Raw genomic sequence first — 21,925 nt, forward strand, 5'->3', positions numbered from 1 at the left:
TGGACCAGGACATTCCACTTGGGGAACCCCAGTATGGGATAGGGCTGCTCAGGGACTTCCCGGAATGGCCAGGGGCATTCTCTTGGGAACACCTGGGATGGGACAGGGCAGCTCAGGGACCTCCAGGATGGATCAGGACATTCCACTTGGCTGCTCCCAAGGAGCCGCTGGCGATGGGAAGGATGCCCCAGGCAATGCCCTGTATCCCCATGGTAGTTTTTAGAATGGATCCCATTACACCATAATTATTCCCAATTGCCCTTGCTTGGGGCCTTGGATGTCCCCAAGATACAGATGTGAGAGAGGGCTGTGTCCCCAGCTCACTCCTGCTATTCCAGGCTATTTTGGGAGCTTTAACCCTTACTGGTGGGCACAGCTCCAGGTGCTGGAGGGCAGCCATGGCCCTGGCACAAGGCTCAGGGTCCCCTGGCACTGCATGGGGTGGCGGTGGAACAGCCAGGGCTCATTTGCAATAAGATCCAACAGCTTTGCAGATTCCTGCCAAATGTCCTTTCCCCAGGGAAGCATTAGTTACAGCCACAAAAACTCCTAATGGTGCTGGGTCTTACTTTTGAAGGAAATACAGACCCGAGGGGGAGAACAGTGGCTGCTGGAGGGGAGTGATGGTGGCACCAGGCACTGCCCTCGTTCCTCTGTGGCCTCAAGGGACCTTTAGTTTGGATACATTTCTTCATTGAAGGGGTTGTCTGGCCCTGTCTCCATCCCTGGAGGGATTTAACAGCTGTATGGATGTGGCACGTGGGGACATGGGTTGCTGGTGGCCTGGGCAGTGCTGGGGGAATGGCTGGGCTTGATGTTCTCAGAGGGCTTTTCCAGCCTAAACAATTCTGAGGTGCAGCTGGGGAGGGCAGGGTGGAAATCACTGCAGGGACAGGCAGAAATCCACCCGAGGTGGTGACTGCTCCTCCGGAGAGTGTGGGAGGAGGCAGGGAATGGGACTGTCCGGGATGGGATGGGGTGGGAGCAGGCAAGCTGCTCTGGGCATCGCAGCCACCAATCCCTCCCACCGCAGCAGAGGAATGTTTGTAAACGCAGGGCTGGCAGATCTCTCCGAGCATCACCTGCAACACGTGACTTCTTTTTCCTGCTTTAATCCAAACCGGATTTCCCGGCGGACGGGGCGGTGCTGGAGCAGAGCCACATGAGACGCAGGCTGGGCGCTCCAGTCACTCGCCCCTGTCACCCTCAGGCAGCCTGGGGACATTTTTGGAGTGCTCCCGGGCATGGCAGGGTCTCCTTGTGTGCCTGGATTGGGGAGCAGGGCACATCCCTGCGTTTAGGAGCTGGAATTTGGTACAGCATCCTCTGGGTGTGGAGCGGGATGGAGAGGAGGGGTCAGGCTGTGGAGGGGACACAGTGGGGGCTCTGGGGACAGATCCTGCTCGTGGAAGGGACCAGCAGCACGTGGTGTCTCTGTGCCTGCAGGGAGTGTGCAGTCTGCCAAAGGTGAGGCCAGTGATGAAGATGAGGAGACGGAGTACTTCGATGCCATGGAGGATGCACCAGCTTTTATCACTGTAACCGCGGACCCCAAGCACCACAGGTACCACCCCAGCCTGCCTGGCAATGCAGCAAGGGCTGGCAAGAGCTGGTTTTCCTGCAACATCCCTTCCCGTGCAGTCACTCTGTGGGTATGTCCCCCAAAACTGTCCCAGCCTCTGCCCAGGGCTCCATCCTGTGTCCAGCTGCTCCTGCATTCCTGGAGTGAGGCTGAGCATGGCCACAGTTGTAGGAAGCAGGTGAGGGAGGGCAGGTGTGGGAGAGCCAAGTCCTGTGCCCCAGCAGCTGGAGTCCCTGGAGCAGGGAGGGACTTGGAGGGAAATCCCATGGGGTGTTGGGCAGAGGCAGGGAGCACCTTGCCTTCACAGAAGTGTGCAATCAGAGTGGTTTGGGCTGGGAGGGACCTTAATGCTCATTTCATCTGGTGGGCAAGGACACCTTCCACTATCCCAGGCTGCCCCAAGCTCTGTCCAGCCTGGACTTGGACACTTTCAGGGATCCAGTGGCAGCCACAGCTTCTCTGGGCACCCTGTGCCAGGGCCTCCCCACCCTCCCAGGGAAGGGATATTCCCAGTATCCCATCTCTCCCTGCCCTTTGTCTGCTGTCACATGCTCTTATTCCGCCATGGACATCTGGGCTGGAGGTACCTGTGGTCTGACCCACGGTCATGTCACTAGTCTTGGTGACAAAAGCAGTGTCTCTGGGTCCCCAGGGCTAGGGCTGAGAATCCCTTCCTGAGCATCCCCTCTCCTCCTCACTCCCTTCCCGGTGCCTCTGCACTGGGACAGTCTCTGTCACCCCATTTGCTTCCTGACAGCACCCTGGGGTGGTGCAGGGAGATGCTCTGGGTGGTGCTGCCCCAGCCCTGGTTGTTCTCTCCCCTCCTCTGCCCTTCCCCATGCTCACAGGCGCTGGTTCTTTCCTGCAGGCGTTCAGGCAGCAACCTGAGCGGGGCCAGCGAGGGACACCCTGAGGACTGGAACCTGGAGGACAGTGTGAGTTGGCTGGGAAGGGTGGGAGGGATGGTCCTAGTGGGATGAAACCAGGGGAGAGGGGCAGGATAGGAGTTGGTTGTGAAGGGTTCAGATGCTCTCTGGTGGTTCCTCTGTGAGCCACTGGTGGGGGTCAGATGCCAGCAGTCATCAGCATCCTGAAATTCTCCTAGGGGAAGCAGGAAGCTGTGGGGAGACAATTGTACCCACATTTCCCTGGAGAATGGGGATGCTCCTCAGGTGTCTCCTGAGCTGTGGTTGCTGTTCCTGGGAGCTGCTGGGTCTGGTTGGGCCCAGCTTAAACCTGAGTTCTTTCTGTCACTTCTGCAGGTCTTTGAGAGCTCAAATCAGAGCAGCTACAATGAGTCCACGGGCAAAGATCTCCTGCCGAGGAAAAGGAGACGAACTCGCATTCCCGACAAACCCAACTACAGCCTTAACCTCTGGAGCATCATGAAGAACTGCATTGGCAAGGAGCTCTCCAAGATCCCCATGCCTGTGAGTCTGAGTGTCCCTGGCACCATGGGGGCTGTTTGGGTGTGCTCTTGGCTGTGCAGAGGGTTTGGGTTACAGCTCTGGATGGTCCTGGTGCTGTGGTGGCACAGCAGGGACAGGGGATTGGCACCAGGGACTGGATTTTGTGCTGGCAGAGCCCTCTGCAACCACCTCATGCTTATCATGGGATTGTGGAATGGGTTGGGTTGGAAAGGACCTTAAAGCCCATCCAGTGCCACCCTGTGCCATGGGCAGGGACACCTTCCACTGTCCCAGGTTGCTCCAAGCCCTGTCCAGCCTGGCCTTGGACACTGCCAGGGATCCAGGGGCAGCCACAGCTTCTCTGGGCACCCTGTGCCAGGGCCTCCCCACCCTCCCAGGGAACAATTCCTGCCCAATATCCCACTCAAATCTCCCCTTTTCCAGTGGGAAGCCATTCCCTGTGTCCTGTCCCTCCATCCCTTGTCCCCAGTCCCTTTCCAGCTCTCCTGGAGCCCTTTTAGGCACTGGCAGGAGCTCTGAGGTGTCCCTGGAGCCTTCTCCTCTCCAGGTGTACACCCCCAGCTCTCTCAGCCTGGCTCCAGAGCAGAGGAACAGCAGGCTCCAGCCTCTGGAACATCTCTGTGCCTCCTCTGGACTTTTCTCCAGCACATCCTTGCTCCAGGGCAAGCTGAAGTCCCGTGCCTCATCTTTCCAGATAAATGCTGCCACACCAAATCTCCCGAAAACTGCAGCTCTGTTTTTTCCAGCTTTTTTCAGGCTGTCTGTTCTCAGCAGCTTGTCACCAGTGAGTGGCATGGATGGGACTGGGGGCCATCCTAAGAAAGCCATTTCCCTAGAAATCATGGAGCCCTGACAAGCTTGGGAGAGCTGTGAGCAGTTGTGGTGACAGGGGGTTATTGTGGCACTGTCTGGAGTGGTATTACCCCAGCAAAGTGTGATCCATAGCCCTGAGCCATATTTGTTGTCCATCTTCTGCTGGATAAAGGGGAAGGAACACATTGCAGCGGCTTGGATGCTGAATTGGTTGTGTTTTGTCTCTTCTTGAAACAGAGGCTGAGTGAGAGCTCAGAGCTCTGGGTGAGAGTGATGAGCTGTCTCTTCCTTGTGCTATTTCCAGTTGGGGTGCACAGCCCAGCACCATCCAATTCTGCAGCAGCAGCAGCTCAGGGCATGATGGGCACAGGAATAAGCTCAGGATGTGAAATCCCAGCAGCTGCTGGTGCCTGAGAGAGGAAATTTATACTCTCCCTATCAATCAAATCATCCTGGGAGCTACTCGAGTCCAAACCTGCGGGCAGTGTGGAAGAGAAAAGGTTTAGAATAGATATTAGGAAAGAATTCCTCCCTGTGAGGGTGGGAGGCACAGGGTGCCCTGGATCCCTGGATCCCAAGTTCATGTTGGACAGGGCTTGGAGCAGCCTGGGATAGTGGAAGGTGTCGCTGCCCATGGCAGGGGGTGGGATGGGATAAGCTTTAAGGTCCCTTCCAACCCTTCATCCCTTCGAATCCATTCTGGGATTCTGTGAAATCTTGAAGGATCCCACAGTCACTATGGAATGAGAAGGAAGGTCCTGCCAGAGATGCACCAGGAGCCACCCCCACAAGCTCAGCTGCACGTAGAAGGTCTTTGGGAGATTCCTGAAGGATTCAGAGCATTTCTGAGATTCTCTGAGGTGTTCTGAGGTCCATGGACTGACAAACCTTTTGTGTAAACAGCTCCTTGATTTTCCCTGTGAAAGAACAAACCTGCAGCACTGAAAAGGAGGAAAACAGTTGCAGGGATTTGGAATTTGGGTGGATTCATCTTCCCCCATGGAAGGGTTTTGCTTCACTGTTGCCCGAGGATGCAGCTGCTGGCTTTGTTCTCTGCATCTCTCCCAAGAATTATCCCGAGTGATTTGCTCTTTATGTGGATTTGATGCTGCTTTTTCTCCCCAGCTCTCTCTTCCTCTGATGCTGTAAGATCCCTGCCACTTACAGGCTAAATCCCTGAGTAGAAAATCTAAAAAAAGCTAAATCCTGGAATCTGGAGTTTGTTTTCTCTACTATGAAATATTTAACTTGGCTTACAGAAGTGGTTCTCCCATCCTTCAGCCATCTGCTCCTCTTAAAATATGTTTCTTTGTTTTGAACTGAAATGAAAAGGGCAGAGCACCTTTTCAAGCTCCACCTTTCTTTCAATTATTTTTTAATTTCAGTGTTTTCGGAGTGAAAAATAGGGGTGCTGTCATGGAACTGGAGTCCCTGGAGCAGGGACACCCCAAAATGGAGCTTTTCCAGGTTTTCTGAGCAGCACAGGGATGGTTTTCCCAGGGGGTGTTGAGGGCAGGCTGGGGAGCAGCACACCCCTGTGCTGTGGGATGCTGGCTGGGAGGCAGCAGGGAGCTGATCTCTTTGCTGGAGCTCATCTTGAGGTCAGGGTGATAACCTGGGGTGATCCCTGATTATCCCCCGGGGCTCCCCCACACCCCAAACCTTGGTGCTGCCTGGCAGGGATCAGCGAGCAGAGCTCACCTTCCCTTTCCTTAGGGTTTCATGGTGCCTCCTGGGGATCTCTCCTGCTTTCCTGACCCTCTTTGTTCCCTCCAGGTGAACTTCAACGAGCCTCTGTCCATGCTGCAGCGGCTCACGGAGGACCTGGAGTACCACGAGCTGCTGGACAAGGCGGTGAAGTGCGAGAGCTCCACGGAGCAGATGTGCTTTGTGGCTGCCTTCTCCGTGTCCTCCTACTCCACCACTGTCCACCGCACTGCAAAGCCATTCAACCCCCTCCTGGGGGAGACCTACGAGCTGGACCGCCTGGAGGAGCTGGGATTCCGATCCCTGTGCGAGCAGGTGAGGCATGGGGGCTCCATGGATGGATCCTGGTGTTCCTGTCCTGCTGGGGGACAGCCAGCACCTCCTCACACGGAGCCTTCCCTGGCTCTGTTCCCAGCAGTGGGATGAGGACAGGGCAGTGGTGTCCAGGGAAGGCCTGGATGTGGCACTCTGGGCTGGGGACAAGGTGGGGATGTGGCACAAGTTGGACTTGGTGGGCTTGGCCCTTCCTCCCCAGGTTTGGAGCAGTGGCTGCAGCAGGTGCCAGGCTCTGCCATCAGCTCCTTGCAGGACATGCAGGTGTGGGCAGAACTCTTCCTGGGAGTGCCCAGGCTTGTCAGAGTCCTCTGGAACGCTGGCCTGAGGCAGGATAGCATCTCCTGTCCCACGCCACGCCATCCCATCCCATCCCATCCCATCCCATCCCATCCCATCCCATCCCATCCCACCCCACCCCACCCCACCCCACCCCACCTCTCTCGGCCATGCTGCTCCAGGCAGTGACAGGGAGCAGGCTGTGTGGGGTCTCCTGGAAATGTGTCCCTGTTCTTGTGACTCAAGGAAAGTCCTGCAGTAGATAATCCCTAAAATTCATGTCTCTGCTGTCCCTTCACACCACCCAGAGCTGTGTGCTCATTGTCACCCAGCTCTGCTCATCCCCAGATGGTCCATCCCAGCCTGGGAGCCATCCCAGTGCCTGTGGCTGCAGCACAAATGGGACACTGCCAGCCAGAATGTGAGCCCTGGTGCAGCCCTGCTGCCTGCACTCCTGCCTGCTGCACTCCTCCTGCTCCTAGGAGCCAAGTCACAGGTGGCCATGTCCCTCAGCCAACCCTGGCACTGTGGCTGTCACCGAGCTCAGGCTCACCCACCTCAGCACTGGCACACCTTCACCTCCCCTTGCCTGGCAGCAGTCCTGCTCTGTCACCTGGTTTCACCTGGGCCATTGGAAGAGGATGATTTCTTGCTAGGATTCATCCCTTAGCCAGCAGCCACCCTCACCCTCCTGGGGTAGAGCTGGAACTCCTGGGCAGATTTCTCGGCCTCATTCCAGCTGTGGTGCCAAGCCCAGGGCTGCCTGTCCCCCTGGATACCTGTGACCACATCTGTCCCAATTCTGCCTGTCCAGGATCACTGGATACCCCTGGCTGCATCACTGCCAGACCTTGTCATTCCTCTTCTCATTCCTTCACCCTCCACCACACTCCTTCCTCCATCCCTGTTGCCTCTCAAATAAATAACCTGCCTGGAATTACTTACTCAGGTTGGTCCCAGTTTTCCTCCATCTGTACCCAAGTTTGATATTCCTGACTGATTCCAGACGCCTTTCCCACTGCTCTGAATTTTCCTTGGATGCTGCCTGTGCTGCTCAGCCCACCAACGTGCCCAGCCAAGCAGTGATAATCCAGTGCCTGAAATCCAGTTAGCCAAATAGGATTTCCTGCTGCTGGTGACTGGGATTTAATGGCAAGGCCTTGGCCCTGCCCGTGTGTGTAATCCAGAGCTCGGGGCGCTCAGCCTGTAATTACAGCAGGAGAATCATCCCAGAGCTCTGGGGATCTGTGGGTTCTGGTGCTGGGTGGCTGTGCCAGGCTGTGCCACCAGCTCAGACCCTGCCTGAGGACAGATCCCTCTGCCTGGGATATTCCTGCTCCCACCTTTGTTTTGGGCAGCTTTTCCACTGGGAGCACCATCCTTTGGCAAGTCATTCTCAGGATTTGGGATGTTGTATCTGCTTTTCCAGCCTGGTGTGTGTGGAAGGGAAAAGCCTTGCTGTGTGTTTTGGACAACTTGTGGATTCTGTGATTTCCCCGGTGGAGCAGTGGGAGCTGCTACTGGGATTCCTGGGGTGTTTCTCAGCCAGGATCCCTGGAGAACATGACCATTTCCTGGGATCCCAGAACAGCAGGGTCTCACAGCCATGGTTGCTCAAGTGAAGATTTTATGGATCACGCTTTGAGCCTTAGCAAATCCTGGCAGGAGCCTGGCGTGTCCCCCTTTGCTGCCAGGGCACCTCATGGGGGTTCCCCTGGTGCCCAGGAGGAAATGGTGGTGTCCAGGAGCATCCTTAGTGCCAAAGCTGATGTGGTGTCCAGGGCCTGGAGCATCTTTAGTGCCAGACTGGTGTGGAGCTGTCACCTCTCAGAGCACTCAGCCAGGCTCTCTGGTGTCCATGTCCTCATGGGCTGTGTCTCCTGTCCCCAGGTGAGTCACCACCCCCCGGCAGCTGCTCACCACGTGTACTCCAGGCGAGGCTGGACGTTGTGGCAGGAGATCACCATCGCCAGCAAGTTCAGGGGCAAATACCTCTCCATCATGCCACTGGGTAGGTCATGGATCTGGGGTTAGCTGGGGTTGGTTTGCCTTGTGCTGCTCATGCAAAACCCAGCAGTTAAAGAAACTGGGTCCTTGGGCTCTGGGAATTGCTTGGAGTCACCTGGGGCTCAGAGAATCCTGTGGGCTCATCTGAGGCTTTGGGAATTCCTTGGGGTCAGCTGGGGCTCACTGAATCCCTTAGGCTCCCATGGGGCTCAGTGAATTCCTCCCTGAGCAATGGAAGGAGCCCAGATTTGTGCTGCTGATCCCATGATCCAACAATAACATGTCTGCCCTGGAAGTGGAAATGATGCTGGCTGCAAAGGGAGGCTACTGTGCTTTGGAAATATCCAGCTTGCCCAGGAATTGATTTCTCCTTTTGCAATATTTAAAGTTAACTTGCTGTCTTTTTTAACCCTCTCTGTGCCAGACAGATGCAATAAGCTGCCTTCTTCCAGATTGATTTTCCTTTTGCCTGTCCCTGGGCTGGACAGCCTTCCCAGAGTGGTGCCAGTGCCTGAATCAACCAGGCAGCACATTTCTGACCTGCTTTTAAAATGAGTATTTTTGGCGGAGGGCAGAGGGCCTGGCAGGAGTTGTACATCCCTTCCTGGAGCAGATGAGGGAGGGAGCAGGAGGAGGGATGAATCCAGAGCCAGCCCAGCTTGGGGTGTGCAGGTGGAGGGCTGGCCCTGAGCACAAGCACAGTGCTGGGCTGGTGATGGGCTCTGGGTGACATCTGCCCCTGCTGAGCTCAGAGCATTCCTCTCTCCACAGGCGCCATCCACCTGGAGTTCCACTCCAGTGGGAACCACTATGTCTGGAGGAAAGTCACCTCCACCGTGCACAACATCATCGTGGGCAAGCTCTGGATCGACCAGGTGGGTGAGGGGACAAGTCCTGCCTGGCTCTGGGGGCTGGAGGGGTCCCCAGGAGGGGACAGCTGTGCTTCCCTGGCAGGGATGGGAAAGGTCTCCTGGAGCTCCTTGTGGCTCTTCCCAAGGCCAGCAGGCAGTGGGGTGGCTGGTGTGGGGGGCCAGCTGCTGGTGCTGCTGTGCCCAGTGGGGATTTGTACCTGCACTACAACTGATCAATGCCTCATCTGTCTCTCCCTGCTGTGGTTCTGTGTCTTTTATCCAGTCTGGTGAAATAGAGATTGTTAACCATAAGTCCAAAGATAAATGCCAGCTGAAATTTACCCCCTACAGCTACTTCTCCAGGGATGTCCCTCGGAAGGTGAGTATCCAGCAGGGACCCTGCTCCTTGGGGGAGAGCCCTGGCTCTTCCAGGCTCTCAGTCCCTCTGGGATGAGCCCCAGCATGGGGCTGAGGGAGTGGTCAGGCACCTCTGATACCAGGGTGGCATGTCCATGTGCCATGTTGTGGCTCTTGTGTACAGCACTGAGACCTGGGAGGGGTTTGGTGGCTTGGACACCACCTGCACGGTCACCATGGTCACAGCTGATGACCCAGGAGACACAGCACCAGACCCAGCCACTCCAGCTGGGCATCTGGCGTGGGTATTGTCCCCCTGGGCATTGCCAGACGCCACCAGAGCCATGTCCCCCTGCCAGGTGACAGGGGTGGTGTGTGACGCCGACGGCAAAGCCCACTATGTCATGTCTGGCACGTGGGATGAGAAGATGGAGTGCTCCAAGATCCTCCACAGCAGCCATGGCAGCACCAGCACCGAGGGCAAGCAGAAAACTGTCTACCAGACACTGTCCCCAAAGGTCCTGTGGAGGAAGTACCCACTCCCGTGAGTGCCCTGGGGTGGGATGGGACAGCAGGAATGGGATGGGATTTCTCAGAGCCCTGCAGGGTGGGTGACTTGTGTGCCCAGGACTGAGGATGTGTGGGACTTGTGGGGCTGAGTGGCTTTTTCTGGGGTGGAAGACCAGGTACCTGCAAGGGCAGGGTGGCTTTGGGGGACTCTTGTGAGTGGGTTTAGGTCACTTATGGGGCTGATTGGGTTTTTGGCACAGGGGTGTCTGGCAGGGAGGGCTTTGCCTTGCTGGCCATCCTGTCCCACCAGTCACTTTGTCCCTCTGGTGACCAGTCCTTCCTGTCCTCCCTTGGCACTCTGACTGCGGCAGGGCTGGGCTCAAATCAGCCTCTGAGCTCTGGGAGCACCAAAGCAGTTCCTGCTTTGGGGATATTCTTGGGATGGGGATTCCACTGCTGCTCTGGGCAGCCTGTTCCAGCACCTGACCACCCTTTCCAGAAGAAATTTCCCAATATCCAGTCTAAAACTGCTGTGGTGCAGAGGCTGTTCCCTCTCCTCCTGTCCCTGTCCCCTCCTGTCAGCAGTTGTGCAGAGCCACAAGGTCCCCCTGAGCCTCCTTTGCTCCAGGCTGAGCTCCTTTCCCAGCTCCCTCAGCCTCTCCTGGGGCTCCAGCCCCTTCCCTTCCCTGGACACCTCCAGCCCCTGCAGGTCTCTCTTGACAGGAGGGTCCCAGAGCTCCCCCAGCACTGAGGTGCCCCAGCAGTGCCAGCTCAGGGGACAGACACTGCCCTGCTCCTGCTGGTTTGGGATCAGTGGGGCTGGCATGGCATGCAGAGTCCTGAGGGGCTGGTGAGCTGTTCCTTGGATATCCCCCAGCCCCCTGTCCTGACCAGGCTCTCTGATCCCAGGGAAAACGCCGAGAACATGTATTTCTTCTCGGAGCTGGCGCTGACGCTGAACGAGCCCGAGGAGCGCGTGGCTCCCACCGACAGCCGGCTGCGCCCCGACCAGCGCCTGATGGAGAGCGGCCGCTGGGACGAGGCCAACGTGGAGAAACAGAGGCTGGAGGAGAAGCAGAGAGCTGTGCGCCGGCGCAGGGAGGCCGAGGCTGTGGAGGCCCTGGAGGAAGGTGAGGTGCTTTGGGATGGTTCGGGATGGTTTGGGATGGTTCGGGATGGTTTGGGATGTGCTGGCTGCACTGTGGGGTTGGTGTGGAGGACAGACCCTGCAAGGGGAGGGTGGCTCTGGGGGACCCTTGTGGGTGTGTTTGGGGTACTTGTGGAGCTGGTTGGGTTTTTGGGGCAGGGGACTCTGGCAGGGAGGGCTGTTGGCTGCTTTGCCCTGCTGGTCACTGTGCCCCTGGCTATCCTGTCCTTTGTCCCTCTGGAGACCAGTCCTCCCTTGGCACTCTGACCGTGGCAGGGCTGGGCTCAAATCAGCCTCTGAGCTCTGGGAGCACCAACAGACAGTCCTGGCTCTTCAGGCAGCCATGGGAACTGTGGGATTGCAGGACTGTGGGTGGAAAGCCCCCCTGACCCTGCTGTGCCCCCACAGGGAAGGACTACGAGGGGTACACCCCGCTGTGGTTCGAGCGCAAGGTGGATTCTGTCACCGGGGAGCTGATCTGCGTCTACAAGGGTGGCTACTGGGAGGCCAAGGACAAGCAGGACTGGAGCGTGTGCCCTGACATCTTCTGAGACCCCAGTGCTTGGGGCCACCCCTGGGACACTGGCACAGCCCGAGGGACAGTGAGGACACGCCAGCAGCACCCGCTGGGCTGACACAGAGTCAAGACATGCAGAGATCCAAACAGGGATTCCAAACCTATTTTTTTACGCACTAATAAATAGCATCTTTTTTTTTTTTTTTTTTTTTCTTGGGGTTTTTTTTTTGTTTTTTTAAATGATGGTTTTTCCAGTGACTAATTAGGAATGAAGACACATGGAGCTGGGGTGGGTTTAGGATGTTGGTTGCTGTCAGGAGTTGCTGCCTATATCCTCCAGCACCTTGGCTCCGGCGGCAGAGACATCGACTTCCAAAGATGCCTGGGGTGTGGGAATGCCGTGCTTGTGTGAGCTCTTCTCTTTGCCATTCTTGTTCTTTTGGACCCCATTTCTGTGTGGACTTTATGGAATTATTTTTTTACAAAAACAAATCCTGCTTCTGGTTCAGGTTTCCTTCAAAGACGGACACGAACAACTCTGCTTGGAAAACTGTCCCCAGAGGCTGTGGCACTTGATCCCGGAGGCTCTTGGTGGTTCCACAGTGCCCAGTCATCCCAGCAACACCAATTAGGATATTTCAGCTGGTGACTTTGGGGGTTTTGACCTGGTTTTTGTTTGTTTCAAGAGCGTTGGAGCTGTTTCCCCTCAGTCTGATGTGTTCAGGCAAAGCTGGGGACTGTGTTGTGTGGGAGTGGTTTGAGTGAGGTTTGCTTTGGTTTTCCTGCAACCACATCCGAAGGGGGAAATGGCCTCAGCGAGGCTGGGAATGCCAGGTAGATGCAGTGAAGAGTTTGCATCCCAGCAGTACTCCCAGCTCCGTGTCCCTGCTCCATATCCCTGCACACGGCGGCTGGATCTCAATGCCAGGTTTTCCATCAGTGTCTCCCTGCTCAGCAGTGCCTGATGCCAGGTGGGAGAGGAGGGAAGAGATGCTGTGCTGCCTCTGGGATGGAGCCTTGGTCCTGGATCTCCCAGCCCTGTGTCCTTTCAGCCACACAGAGCTGGCACAGGGAGTCCGGAGGGTCCTGGCATCCCAGCAGCAACTCCCTGCTGCCATCCCTCTCCTCCCTCATCCTGGGCTCTCCCTGGAGCAGCATTTACACCGGGACATCAAGGGGCAGGGAACCCCTTGTCCCTGTCACCCCTCCTGGGTGCCACCACCCTGCCCTGGCCTGGGTGCACTAGGAGAAGCAGAGTGAGCACTGCCGGTGATGGGTGAGGAGCAGGAGCACCGAAGAGAGGCAGGGGGAGGCAGAATCCCAGAGATGGGATGTGCTGGGCCAGGGAGCAGCAGGGACACATGCAGACCTGCCCTGGCCCTGCTGGATCCCATTTTTGCTGTCTCCTTGGGCTCTCCATCATATCCCACTGCCCCTGCCCTGAGCCGGGCCCGTCACACCCACGTGGAAGTCAATTAGCAATAATGAACCTTGAGGCAACGGTAACTGGAATATCCAGGCTGCACACGGGACACTTATGCAATCAGGTTCCTCATCCATCAGTCTCCTCCTGATCAGCTTCCAGCACTTCCATCCCTGTGATCCCCACAGTGTACAGTCCCCACGGCCCCGGCCGTGCTGCGGGGCAGCCCCACTGCTCTCAGTGCACCCTTTAATCTTATTTATTTGCTTCTAATTTATACATATATATATAAATATATAAAAAGATTATTTTGCTTAAATTTCTATGGTACACAATAGATGAAAAATGATGAAGACAGAAGTGTCTGTCTGAGTTTTTGCAGAACAAGTACGATTCCCCTCGGCTCGTCCCCGAGCTCGGGTGATGGTCATGGAATGATTCCCATTGCAGGGAAGCAATGTTTTGCTCCAAAGCTGGATTCTGTAGCATGGAAAAAGTGTCCAGAGACATTCCCACCTGGAAACGATGTGTTTGGGGTTTGAGGAGCAGCACTAGGGATTCCTGGGATGCTCCAAGCTGCTTCCCAGTGTTCCGAGTGTTGCAGCAGCCGCTCCGGAGTGTTCACTCCTTCCTGGAGCTTTGCCCTGGCTCGGGAAAGCTGATCCTAAGTGATCCAGCCTGGGATCCAGCCTGTGGGGAGCTGCCTGTGTCTCGGCCCCAGGTGTCCTTCCTGGGAGAGGGAGGATGCTCCACACGGATCCCTGGTGCCTCTGCCTTGGGCTGTGGCAGCACCAAAGTGTCACGGGGGGTTTGTCCACTTGAGGCCTGAATCGGGTTTGTAAAATGGGCTGAAATGGAGCTCTTCAGAATGCCTTATTTTCCTTTTTTGCTGTGTCAATGCAAGTGTCACCCGGGAGCTCAGAGCGGGGAGAAACTCCAGCACAGGCTGTTCCCTAGCTGGATCTGGGTGTTCCCGGGCGGAGGAGAGCGGGGAGCGGGATGTTCTCCCTGCTGGCACTGAGGGTCCTGCCGGGCTCTGGGATCCCGAGGGGTCCCCTCTGCTGTGCCCCCATTGCCACATCCGTCTGGGAATCCCCATCACACACCTGCACAGCTCCACGGAGCGTGGGGGAGCACGAGGAGCACCCCCAACCCAGAAATCCCCCGGATTTTAGGCTAATGGAAAAAAATCGCTCCATCTTCCAGAGATCATCTTATCAGCAGCACTTAACCAGAGCACCATCTCCTGGTCCTTCTGTTCCTCCTCGAGGATTTTAATGTCATTCCACTGTAAATGCTGTTGAATGTATTTTCTTTTTGAACAATGATATATTGTGAGTGATCCCTCTTCTCCTACACGGAAATAAAACTTGGATTCGGGAGTTTTAAAAGCTGCAGTGCTGAGGTGGTCACTGCCCAGGGCTGCAGGTGGGGGAGCTCTGGGAGTGAGTGGGGACATGGACGGGGTGGAGAACAGGGGAGGGATCGTGGAAGGTGGCACAGGGAGAAGATCCAGAGAATGTTGTTCAAGGAGGAGTTTACCCAAAGGACAGGGAGGTCCGGGGAAGTGGTGGTTCAGGGAAGGAGGAGGATCTGGGGGTGAAATTGCTCAGGGGAGGAGATGGCCAGGGAAGGTGGTTTGAGGGGCAGGAGGGGAAATCATCCAGGGGAAGGCAGGAAGGCAAGGGCAGGAGGTCCAGGGAAGCAGGAGCATGGAAAGAGATCATCTGGGAGCAGCAGCTCGAAGGAGAAGCAGGGAGGGAGGTGGGCGCGGGAGGTGCTGTGATGATCCAGGGGAGTTTGGCCAAGGGGGAAGATGGTGGCGCAGAGGAGGAGGAAGAGGGAAGGAGGAACAGCAAAGGCGCCTCAGAGGAAGGTGCCCAGACACGGAGATTCCCGGGGAATGGCAGGTGGAGCCGCCCAGGGGCTCTGTGAGGGCAGGAGGTGGCCCGGGGGATCTGGAGGAGGGTCCGGGCAGGCTGGGGCCGGTCCGTGCGGGGTGTTGCCGGGAGACAGAGACACACAGCCCTGCCCGAGCGCTCCTGCTCCTGTCCGCCGGCCCGGTGAGCACCAGCTTGTCTGCGGTGGGGGGAGCTGGCACTGCGACCCCCGCTGTGTCCCCGGGGGCTCCGGGGCGCTGGGCACGGCGGTGGCACTGCGGACTGCAGCTCCCGGGTGCAGCTCCAGCGGCGATGTCCTGGTTTTGAGGGACAACAACCCCCTGCCGCCATCACCGCAGCGCCGGGGGCAGCCGGGCCGGGCTGGGCTGGGCTGGGCTGGGCTGGGCTGGGCTCGGTTGGCTCGGTTCGTCGCTCTCAGCGCGTTCACTGTGAAGCCTGGAGCTCCCAGGGACTCCTAGAGCGGGTTCCCCTCGCCCTGGGCTGCCTGCGGGGCGGCAGGAGCTGGGGAATGCGCTTTGCCAAGGCTGAAGTGGCCACACGTGTGCCCAGCTCTGCCCCAGCCCTAGACCCGCACACCTTGTCCCTGCGCTGCCGGGGACAGGCTTGTCCCATCCCCTCCAGAGCGGTTTGCGAGCCCAGGGTGGTGCCCGCCCCGCCTGGCCCCACTGGAGAACCCCCGTGGGGATTTCTGGCTCACCCCAGGGCTTTGGGACCCTCAGCGTTCCTTCCCTCCTCTCCGCAGCTCCGGACCCAGGGAAGCAGCCAGGCTTTTCAGGATCCTGGCTCTGAACCCGCTGATGTCCGGCACATCCAGGTGTGGGGTGTGGGAAGGGCGTTCCCATTCATTGTGGGGCTGAGCTGTGGGACTGCAGTGGGGCTGCAGATGCAGCTCCAGCGCTGCGGTGCTCCTGCTTTGTCCCTGCTGGTGAACACATCTGGCAGTGCCTCATTCCCTGCTCCATTCCCTGCAGCATCCCGGTGTGGCTGTGCTGAGCACTGGCGGCAGCAGGGACAGAGCCATCCGTCCCGACAGTGCCCTCGCTGCCTTGGGATGGCCGGTGAGTGGGGACAGAGCACTCCGGGGGCTTCTCAACTCTGCTTTGCCCTCTCTGCCCCCTCTGCAGGGCAGCACCTGCCCGGGAATGATGCTGGAGCAGAGGAGCAGGGAGCTGGGGAAGGGAATGGAGCCCCAGGAGAGGCTGAGGGAGCTGGGAAAGGAGCTCAGCCTGGAGCAAAGGAGGCTCAGGGGGACCTTGTGGCTCTGCACAACTGCTGACAGGAGGGGACAGCCAGGGGGTCAGGCTGTGCTGCCAGGGAACAGGGACAGGAAAAAGGTGCACCACAAGAGGTTTAGATTGGATATTGGGAAAGGGCTTTCTTCATGGAAAGGGCTGTCCAGCCCCGGAACAGGCTGCCCTGGTGGAGTTCCCATCCCTGGCTGGATTTAACAGCCATGTGGATGTGGCACTTGGGGACACAGTGGCCTTGGCAGTGCTGAGGAATGGCTGGACTCGATCTCAGAGGGCTTTTCCAGCCTTAAGGATTCTGTGATTCCATGATTTCCCAGCCAGCACTGTTGATATCACACAAACGTGCACCAGTGAGAGGTTGGGCTGTGCTCAGTGTCTGTGCTTTGGTGCACACCAAGTGCTCCCTGAGCAGAACAGGAACTGCTGGCCCCTCCAAGGTGTTCAGATCCAGCGGGATGGGATGGCTCATGGCTCTGCTGTCCCCACAGAGCCACCAGGACGGCGTGCTGGGTGTTCCCAGGGTGCCAGTCCTGTCCCACAGGAGCAGCAGTACTCCTGGGCTCAACGCCTGGGCTCCCAGCCCAGCCCAGGGAACCAGAGCAGCTCCAGCTCCATCTGCACCGAGGACTTTGCTGCCAGATTTTGGGAGGGAATGGTGGAGCCCCTGCTGGGCCAGGAGGAGCCCCCTGGGGCTGTCCCCAGCGAGGGAGCTGGTCCTGGGCAGGATGAGTCCTTGTTCCCCACAGGGAGAAGATTGGATGTGCAGCCACAGCCGGCAATGGAGCCGGGCAGACATTCCTGGCAGGACAGCTCTGCATCCCTGAGGAGGAGGGAGAGCCTGGAGTCTCTGGGAGCCAGGATATCCCAGCTGAGCCAGAGCCATGCGGGGATGGCCTGGGGGGGACCCTGGCCTGTCCCCTCTGTCCAGCCAGCCCTGGGCCACAGGGACTCTCCTCACAGGGACCTGCTGGCCACAGCCTCGCCCAGGCCTTCCTGGAGAGCTCCAGGGATGTCTGCTGGCAGGAGCAGGGCTGGGACAAGGACAAGGACAGGCTCTCCTGGCAGCAGTTTTCCCAGGCTCAGCAGTGCCACAAACAGGGGACATGCCACCATCAAGGCCCTGGGCCTGAGGCGACAGGAGTCAGCAGCTCTCTGGGGACATGGAGGGAATGTCACCCTCGCTGTGGATGACGAGGACAGGGAAGGAGCAGGCAGCAGGAAGAGTGAGCCTGGGCTGGCTGTGGGGCACTGGGAGGGGCTGGAGGGAGGTGGAGGGTTGGGACAAGCAGGGCAAGGGACATGGCAGGGCCAGGGACACACTGGCAGGGGTCAGCCAAGCTGCTCATGGGGTTTCTGTGCGTTTGTGGGCTCCCCCTCCCCAAAATGCCATTTTCCCTGCAGGTGGAGGCACAGCAGCAGGAGCCCCCAAGCCATGGGGGTCACCTGTGTCCCCAGGGCTGTGTGGGGACCAGAAAGTGGGGCTGCCCTGCAAGGTACAGCCTTGGGGTCTGGGGTTTGGGGTCTGCCATGGGCACAGCCCTGGCTGGGGCAGGATGCACTAATGGGGGTAGGATGGATGCAGGGAAGCTCCTGGCTCTGCTTCCTGTTGGGATGTGGAGAGTGCTGGGATGTGGCCAGGAGACCAAGCCTGGCCCTGTCCCATGTGTCCCACGTGGTGGCCATGGGAATGCAATGGAAAAGGAGCAGATGGGTTTGTAACCCCAGTCTGCATGGCAGGGGGTGGCAGGGTCCCTGCCCAGGAGCCAGGAGGGGACACGAGAGCTGGGATCAGGTGCCAAGCCCCGGAGCCAAGGGCACAGAGCCAGGTAAGGGCTCCAGAGGGTTCCTGTGCCGAGGCTGGGGCAGGAGGTGGCACTGGGAGCCCAGGAGGGGATGGGCACCCCGTGTGGCACCCTGGGGATGTGGTGACAGTGTCCCTGGCACAGGGCTGGCCTGGCGCTGCTGGGACACACCTGGGACACCCATCAGCGGTGCCACACGGAGCTGCAGAGGATGGTGAGGTGACCTCGAGCTGGCCCGAGCAGGAGGGGCTGTGCTGGGCAGGGCTCTGCTCCGGGAGGGAGGAGCAGCTGCTCTGGGTGATGGGAGGGCCAGGGCTGGCTCCTGGCACAGGCAAAGGTGTGGGAATGGGAAAAGACGGTTTTTTCCAGTCTCAGCAGGGGCAGGGAGCCTCCGTGGGCTGGGAGAGGCTGGACAAGGAGAAAAGGAGAACAGTGACTTCACAAGAAGAGAAACTGGAGCTGCTGGAGGTCAGCACAATCCCGGTTTTCCAGAGGGGCTGTGGGAAGGATGACACACATCACAGCCCTGCCAGAAGCTCAGCCCCTCATCCAGGCACACACATCCCATGGGAAACATTCCCTGCTGCCCAAATTCCTACAGAGCCAAACCGTATTTATCCACAGGGAGGTTCTATGGAGAGGCATGAGCTTTTAGGGAAAGAGTTTCTTGGGAAAACCACTCTAATGGCTGTAGGCAGATGGGGGTGACTGTCTGCAGACCAGAAGGCTCCTGGAGAGCCCCAGCACAGGCAGGGACAGCTGGAATTTTGGGAAGGGCAGGGAAGCAGGCAGGGTGAGAATACCTGTCACTGACCCGCGCAAGCTCAGCTCTTTTCCCGTGGGCATCAAGGCAGGGGTGGTGCCACCCTGGCCGGGAGGGACCTGGGCATCCTGCCTGGACACTGCCCTCGGGACGAGCCTCCCAGGAGCGGGAGGGTGGCCCTGGGCAGCCACAGGGGTGACACCACTCCGGTTCTCCCGCAGAGGCTCCGGGAGCTGGAGCGGGGCAGCTGCTCCCTCCTGCAGCAGAGGCTGCGGGTGCTGCAGCGGCTCCACGAGCTGCTCCAGAGGGACAAGACACAGACCCTTCGGCAGCTCCAGGAGGCCCTGGAGCAGGTCAGAGCAGGAAGGAGGGAATGGTGGGAATGGGAGGGAGCCGGCAGGACACCCCCAGCCACAGGGGAGTGGTGCTGGGAGGGGATCAGCCGGGGGGCACAGCAGCCCAGACGTGCTGCTCCTCTGAGCTCGCCGGGAGGTTCTGTGGAGAGGGGCTGTGAGGACAGCGGGGACACGACTGTGCTGGGGGTGGCTCGGGGGACAGAGCAGAGGCCCCCGGGGGTCTCCGTGCTTGTTCTGCCCCTGCCACACCTCTGCTCAGCCCTGGGCGGCTCCAGCTCTCCCCTGGCAGCTCTGACCCGGCTCCGAACCTTTCCCAGGAGAGGCTGAGCGGGCTCTGCGGGCAGAACTGGCGCTGCCGCTGCCGCTCCGATCGCTCTGTCCCGCCGCTGCTCCTCCAGCACCGGGCGGGCAGGAGCGGCCGGGGGGAGCATCTCCCGAGCCCCCCGCGGGAGCTGGCGGTGCCGGGGCGGGCCGGGGGCTCCCCGGCCGTGGGGACCCTCGCGGTGGCCCCGTGGGGACACAGCCCCCGCCCCGGCAGTGCCGCGGGACCCTCGCCGGCAGCGTTCGGGTGAGTCCCGCAGCTCGGGGTTGGGCAGCAGCTGCCCAGGGGGACACGGGGGGATGTCGCCTCCCTCGGGAGGAGCCGCTCGGAGCCCTCGGGGTGCGGCCTTTCGTCCCTCGCTGTCCCTGCGGCTCATGGCTGCTGTCCCCAGGCAGGCGCTGCGCGTCCTGCGGGGGCTCCGGCAGCAGCTCCAGCGGCGCCTCGGGCAGTGGCAGAGCGTGCAGGGAGCCCTGGGAGCCGCTGGGCTCGGGAAGGAGGTGATCTGGGGATGGGGAGGCTCTGGGGGAGGCATGCAGTCCCTGACGGCATCAGCCCTGGCAGGAAGGCACATTGCTCATGCTCGGAGCCTTCCCTTGGGAGCTCGGGGTGGGGGGTGCCACTCCGTCCCCAAGCCCTGGGCGGGTGACAGGGAGTGGGGCACCCGTGTTCCTGTCCCTGCAGGACGGGGAGCAGAGGCAGCAGCCAGGGAAGGCCCCAGGAGCCCCGAGGGAGCAGCTGATCCAGGTGAACTCCCCAGGTCCTGCTCTGAGGCTCCCCAAACCCTTGGAGCTCTGGGCTGGGGTTCAGGGGGTTGGGGTCTCAGAGAGCTTCGGGGACCCCCAGGTCACTTGCAGGGGCTCTGTGTCCAGCAGTGTCCAGTGAAATGTCCATCAGGTGTCCCCATGTGACATGGATGAGTGTCCAGCCCTGGGTCCACGGCTGCTCTCCAAGCCCAGAGGAGCCAGGAATGTGCAGGCAGGATCCTCCTGGAGCTCCCAAGCCCGGCCTGAGCTGACCTTTCCTCTCTCGTGCACAGAGGGAACATCCCCATCCTGCCTCCTCCCTGTCGCTGAGCTCCATCCCTGGGGCTCCCCGGGGCTCCTGCACCACCTCCAGCACCACTTCCAGGAGCTGCAGCTGGAGAAGCCACAGCAAACAGGGAACTCGACTGTCCTGGGGGGACAATTGGGCACCAGGGGCAGAGAGGAGGCCCAGGGACAGCCCAGGGTTGGGCCTCACCCCTCGCCACAGCCCCGGTGCTGATCCAGGGAAAAGAAGAGGTGCAGAACTCCAGTGAGGAGCACAATTCCTGCTGGGAAAAGCCCTGCAGTGGGGTTGTGTCCAGCCTGGAGACCTCAGGCAGGTCCCACTACCATCAATCTGTGCCACGGTGACACCAGGGCTGGTTGTTGATGCTGAGGGAGCTGCTGCTGGAATGGCTGTGGGATTGCAGGAGCCTGGGGTCAGGCACAGGGTCTCTGTGTCCTCTTCCCACCATAGAATCCCAGGAACCCTCTCTGAGCCTGCCTGGATCAGGCATAGAGCCTCAGCATCCTCTTCCTGCTCTGCAGCTTCTCCTCTGCTCAGCCTCCCATCTCCCACTCTGGGATAAAGCTGGCTGCAGGTTGGAGGTGACATTTCCTTTTCTGCCCCACCACGAGGACACAGGTTGGATATCTGTGAAAAATTCCAAGCTAAAAAGTGGTTCAACACTGGCACAGGCTGGTGGAATCACCATCCCCAGCAGTGTCCAGAAAATGGGTCCATGTGGCACTTTGGGATGCGGTTTGGTGGGATTTGGTATAAGATTGGAGTTGATCTTGGAGATCTTTTCCAACCTTAATGAATCCATGATTTCTCCCTGGATGCTGAGGCCCCAGCAGGTGCTGCCATGGAATTATGATGAACAGAACAAAGTTCCTGCAAACTCCTCCTTAAAAAGCACCACGAGGCTGCAATGGATCCTGGAGCTGCCAAGTGCCTTTGGAAAAGTGGGATCTGCCCACGGAGCCAGGCTGGGATTGCTGACCCTGGGACAGAAAGGTCTAATGGAAAAACAACGGGGAATTGTTCTGTTTGGATGCTTTAATTGAATAGGGGAAAGGAGAAACCCATTCCTCAGTCTCTGCACCTCTCCTGGGGAAATGCTGGTTTTAATTTGCAGCAGAACATCCAAGGAAAGTTTCTCCACGTGCGAAGGGGAAAATGAGAATTTTTTGGAGGATTTTATTGCTGTGCCTTGTTCCAGGGGGAGGGAAGGGATGAGGATTGAAATATCTGTGTGCTTCCTTCCCAAGAAAAATAAAAGTGGTTTTTATTATGTTTCTCTGCAATGTGGAATCAGGGAAAATCTGGAATCCCTCAGGATGCTCGGCTGGTCCCTGGCTGAAGTTCTGGATTTATTATTTTCCTTTTAAGTTTCACAAACACTGCTGTGGCACAAACATGTTTTTTCTTTCTACAGTGCTTTTAATTAAATGCCAGATTCTTGCAGTGTTGGGGTGTGGGGTCCCAGTATTGGGGTTCAGGGTCCCAAATAGTGCAGGGACACAGTTTTGGGGTGCAGGGACACAGT

The 21,925-nt window shown here is 58.6% G+C and overlaps 2 protein-coding genes across 8 annotated transcripts in view; both read left to right on the forward strand.

The window, feature by feature from the left end:
* The window catches only part of OSBP2 (oxysterol binding protein 2), a 91,377-nt gene extending 77,030 nt beyond the window's left edge, over nucleotides 1-14,347 (forward strand). For all 4 annotated transcript variants that reach the window (XM_085076276.1, XM_085076277.1, XM_085076278.1 and 1 more), the window contains 10 exons: nucleotides 1,447-1,564; nucleotides 2,451-2,517; nucleotides 2,845-3,012; nucleotides 5,602-5,847; nucleotides 8,035-8,155; nucleotides 8,923-9,026; nucleotides 9,286-9,381; nucleotides 9,719-9,903; nucleotides 10,779-10,999; nucleotides 11,425-14,347. In XM_085076276.1, coding sequence (XP_084932402.1) covers nucleotides 1,447-1,564; nucleotides 2,451-2,517; nucleotides 2,845-3,012; nucleotides 5,602-5,847; nucleotides 8,035-8,155; nucleotides 8,923-9,026; nucleotides 9,286-9,381; nucleotides 9,719-9,903; nucleotides 10,779-10,999; nucleotides 11,425-11,567 — 1,469 coding nt within the window. In that variant the 3' untranslated portion in view covers nucleotides 11,568-14,347. The remainder of the gene's footprint in view (nucleotides 1-1,446; nucleotides 1,565-2,450; nucleotides 2,518-2,844; nucleotides 3,013-5,601; nucleotides 5,848-8,034; nucleotides 8,156-8,922; nucleotides 9,027-9,285; nucleotides 9,382-9,718; nucleotides 9,904-10,778; nucleotides 11,000-11,424) is intronic.
* A 1,138-nt stretch (nucleotides 14,348-15,485) lies between these two features.
* Nucleotides 15,486-21,670, forward strand: LOC146430490 (uncharacterized). 4 transcript variants are annotated; one of them, XM_085076273.1, is made up of 12 exons: nucleotides 15,488-15,671; nucleotides 15,829-15,915; nucleotides 16,596-17,330; nucleotides 17,509-17,600; nucleotides 17,845-17,933; nucleotides 18,054-18,123; nucleotides 18,279-18,377; nucleotides 18,894-19,025; nucleotides 19,346-19,596; nucleotides 19,742-19,847; nucleotides 20,032-20,094; nucleotides 20,245-21,670. In XM_085076273.1, exons 2-12 carry the CDS (start codon nucleotides 15,909-15,911, stop codon nucleotides 20,611-20,613), a joined length of 2,013 nt encoding a protein of 670 aa, XP_084932399.1. In that variant the 5' UTR covers nucleotides 15,488-15,671; nucleotides 15,829-15,908; the 3' UTR covers nucleotides 20,614-21,670. The 4 variants fall into 4 exon arrangements, with proteins under 4 accessions (XP_084932400.1, XP_084932401.1, XP_084932399.1 ...); XM_085076275.1 differs by having other exon boundaries at nucleotides 15,487-15,671; nucleotides 15,829-17,330; nucleotides 20,220-20,376; XM_085076272.1 differs by having other exon boundaries at nucleotides 15,490-15,671; nucleotides 15,829-17,330.
* The last annotated feature ends 255 nt before the right edge of the window (nucleotides 21,671-21,925 follow it).

This window comes from Lichenostomus cassidix, chromosome 15 (assembly GCF_008360975.1).
Source record: "Lichenostomus cassidix isolate B80296 chromosome 15, HeHo_3.0, whole genome shotgun sequence".
NCBI classification, from domain to species: domain Eukaryota; kingdom Metazoa; phylum Chordata; class Aves; order Passeriformes; family Meliphagidae; genus Lichenostomus; species Lichenostomus cassidix.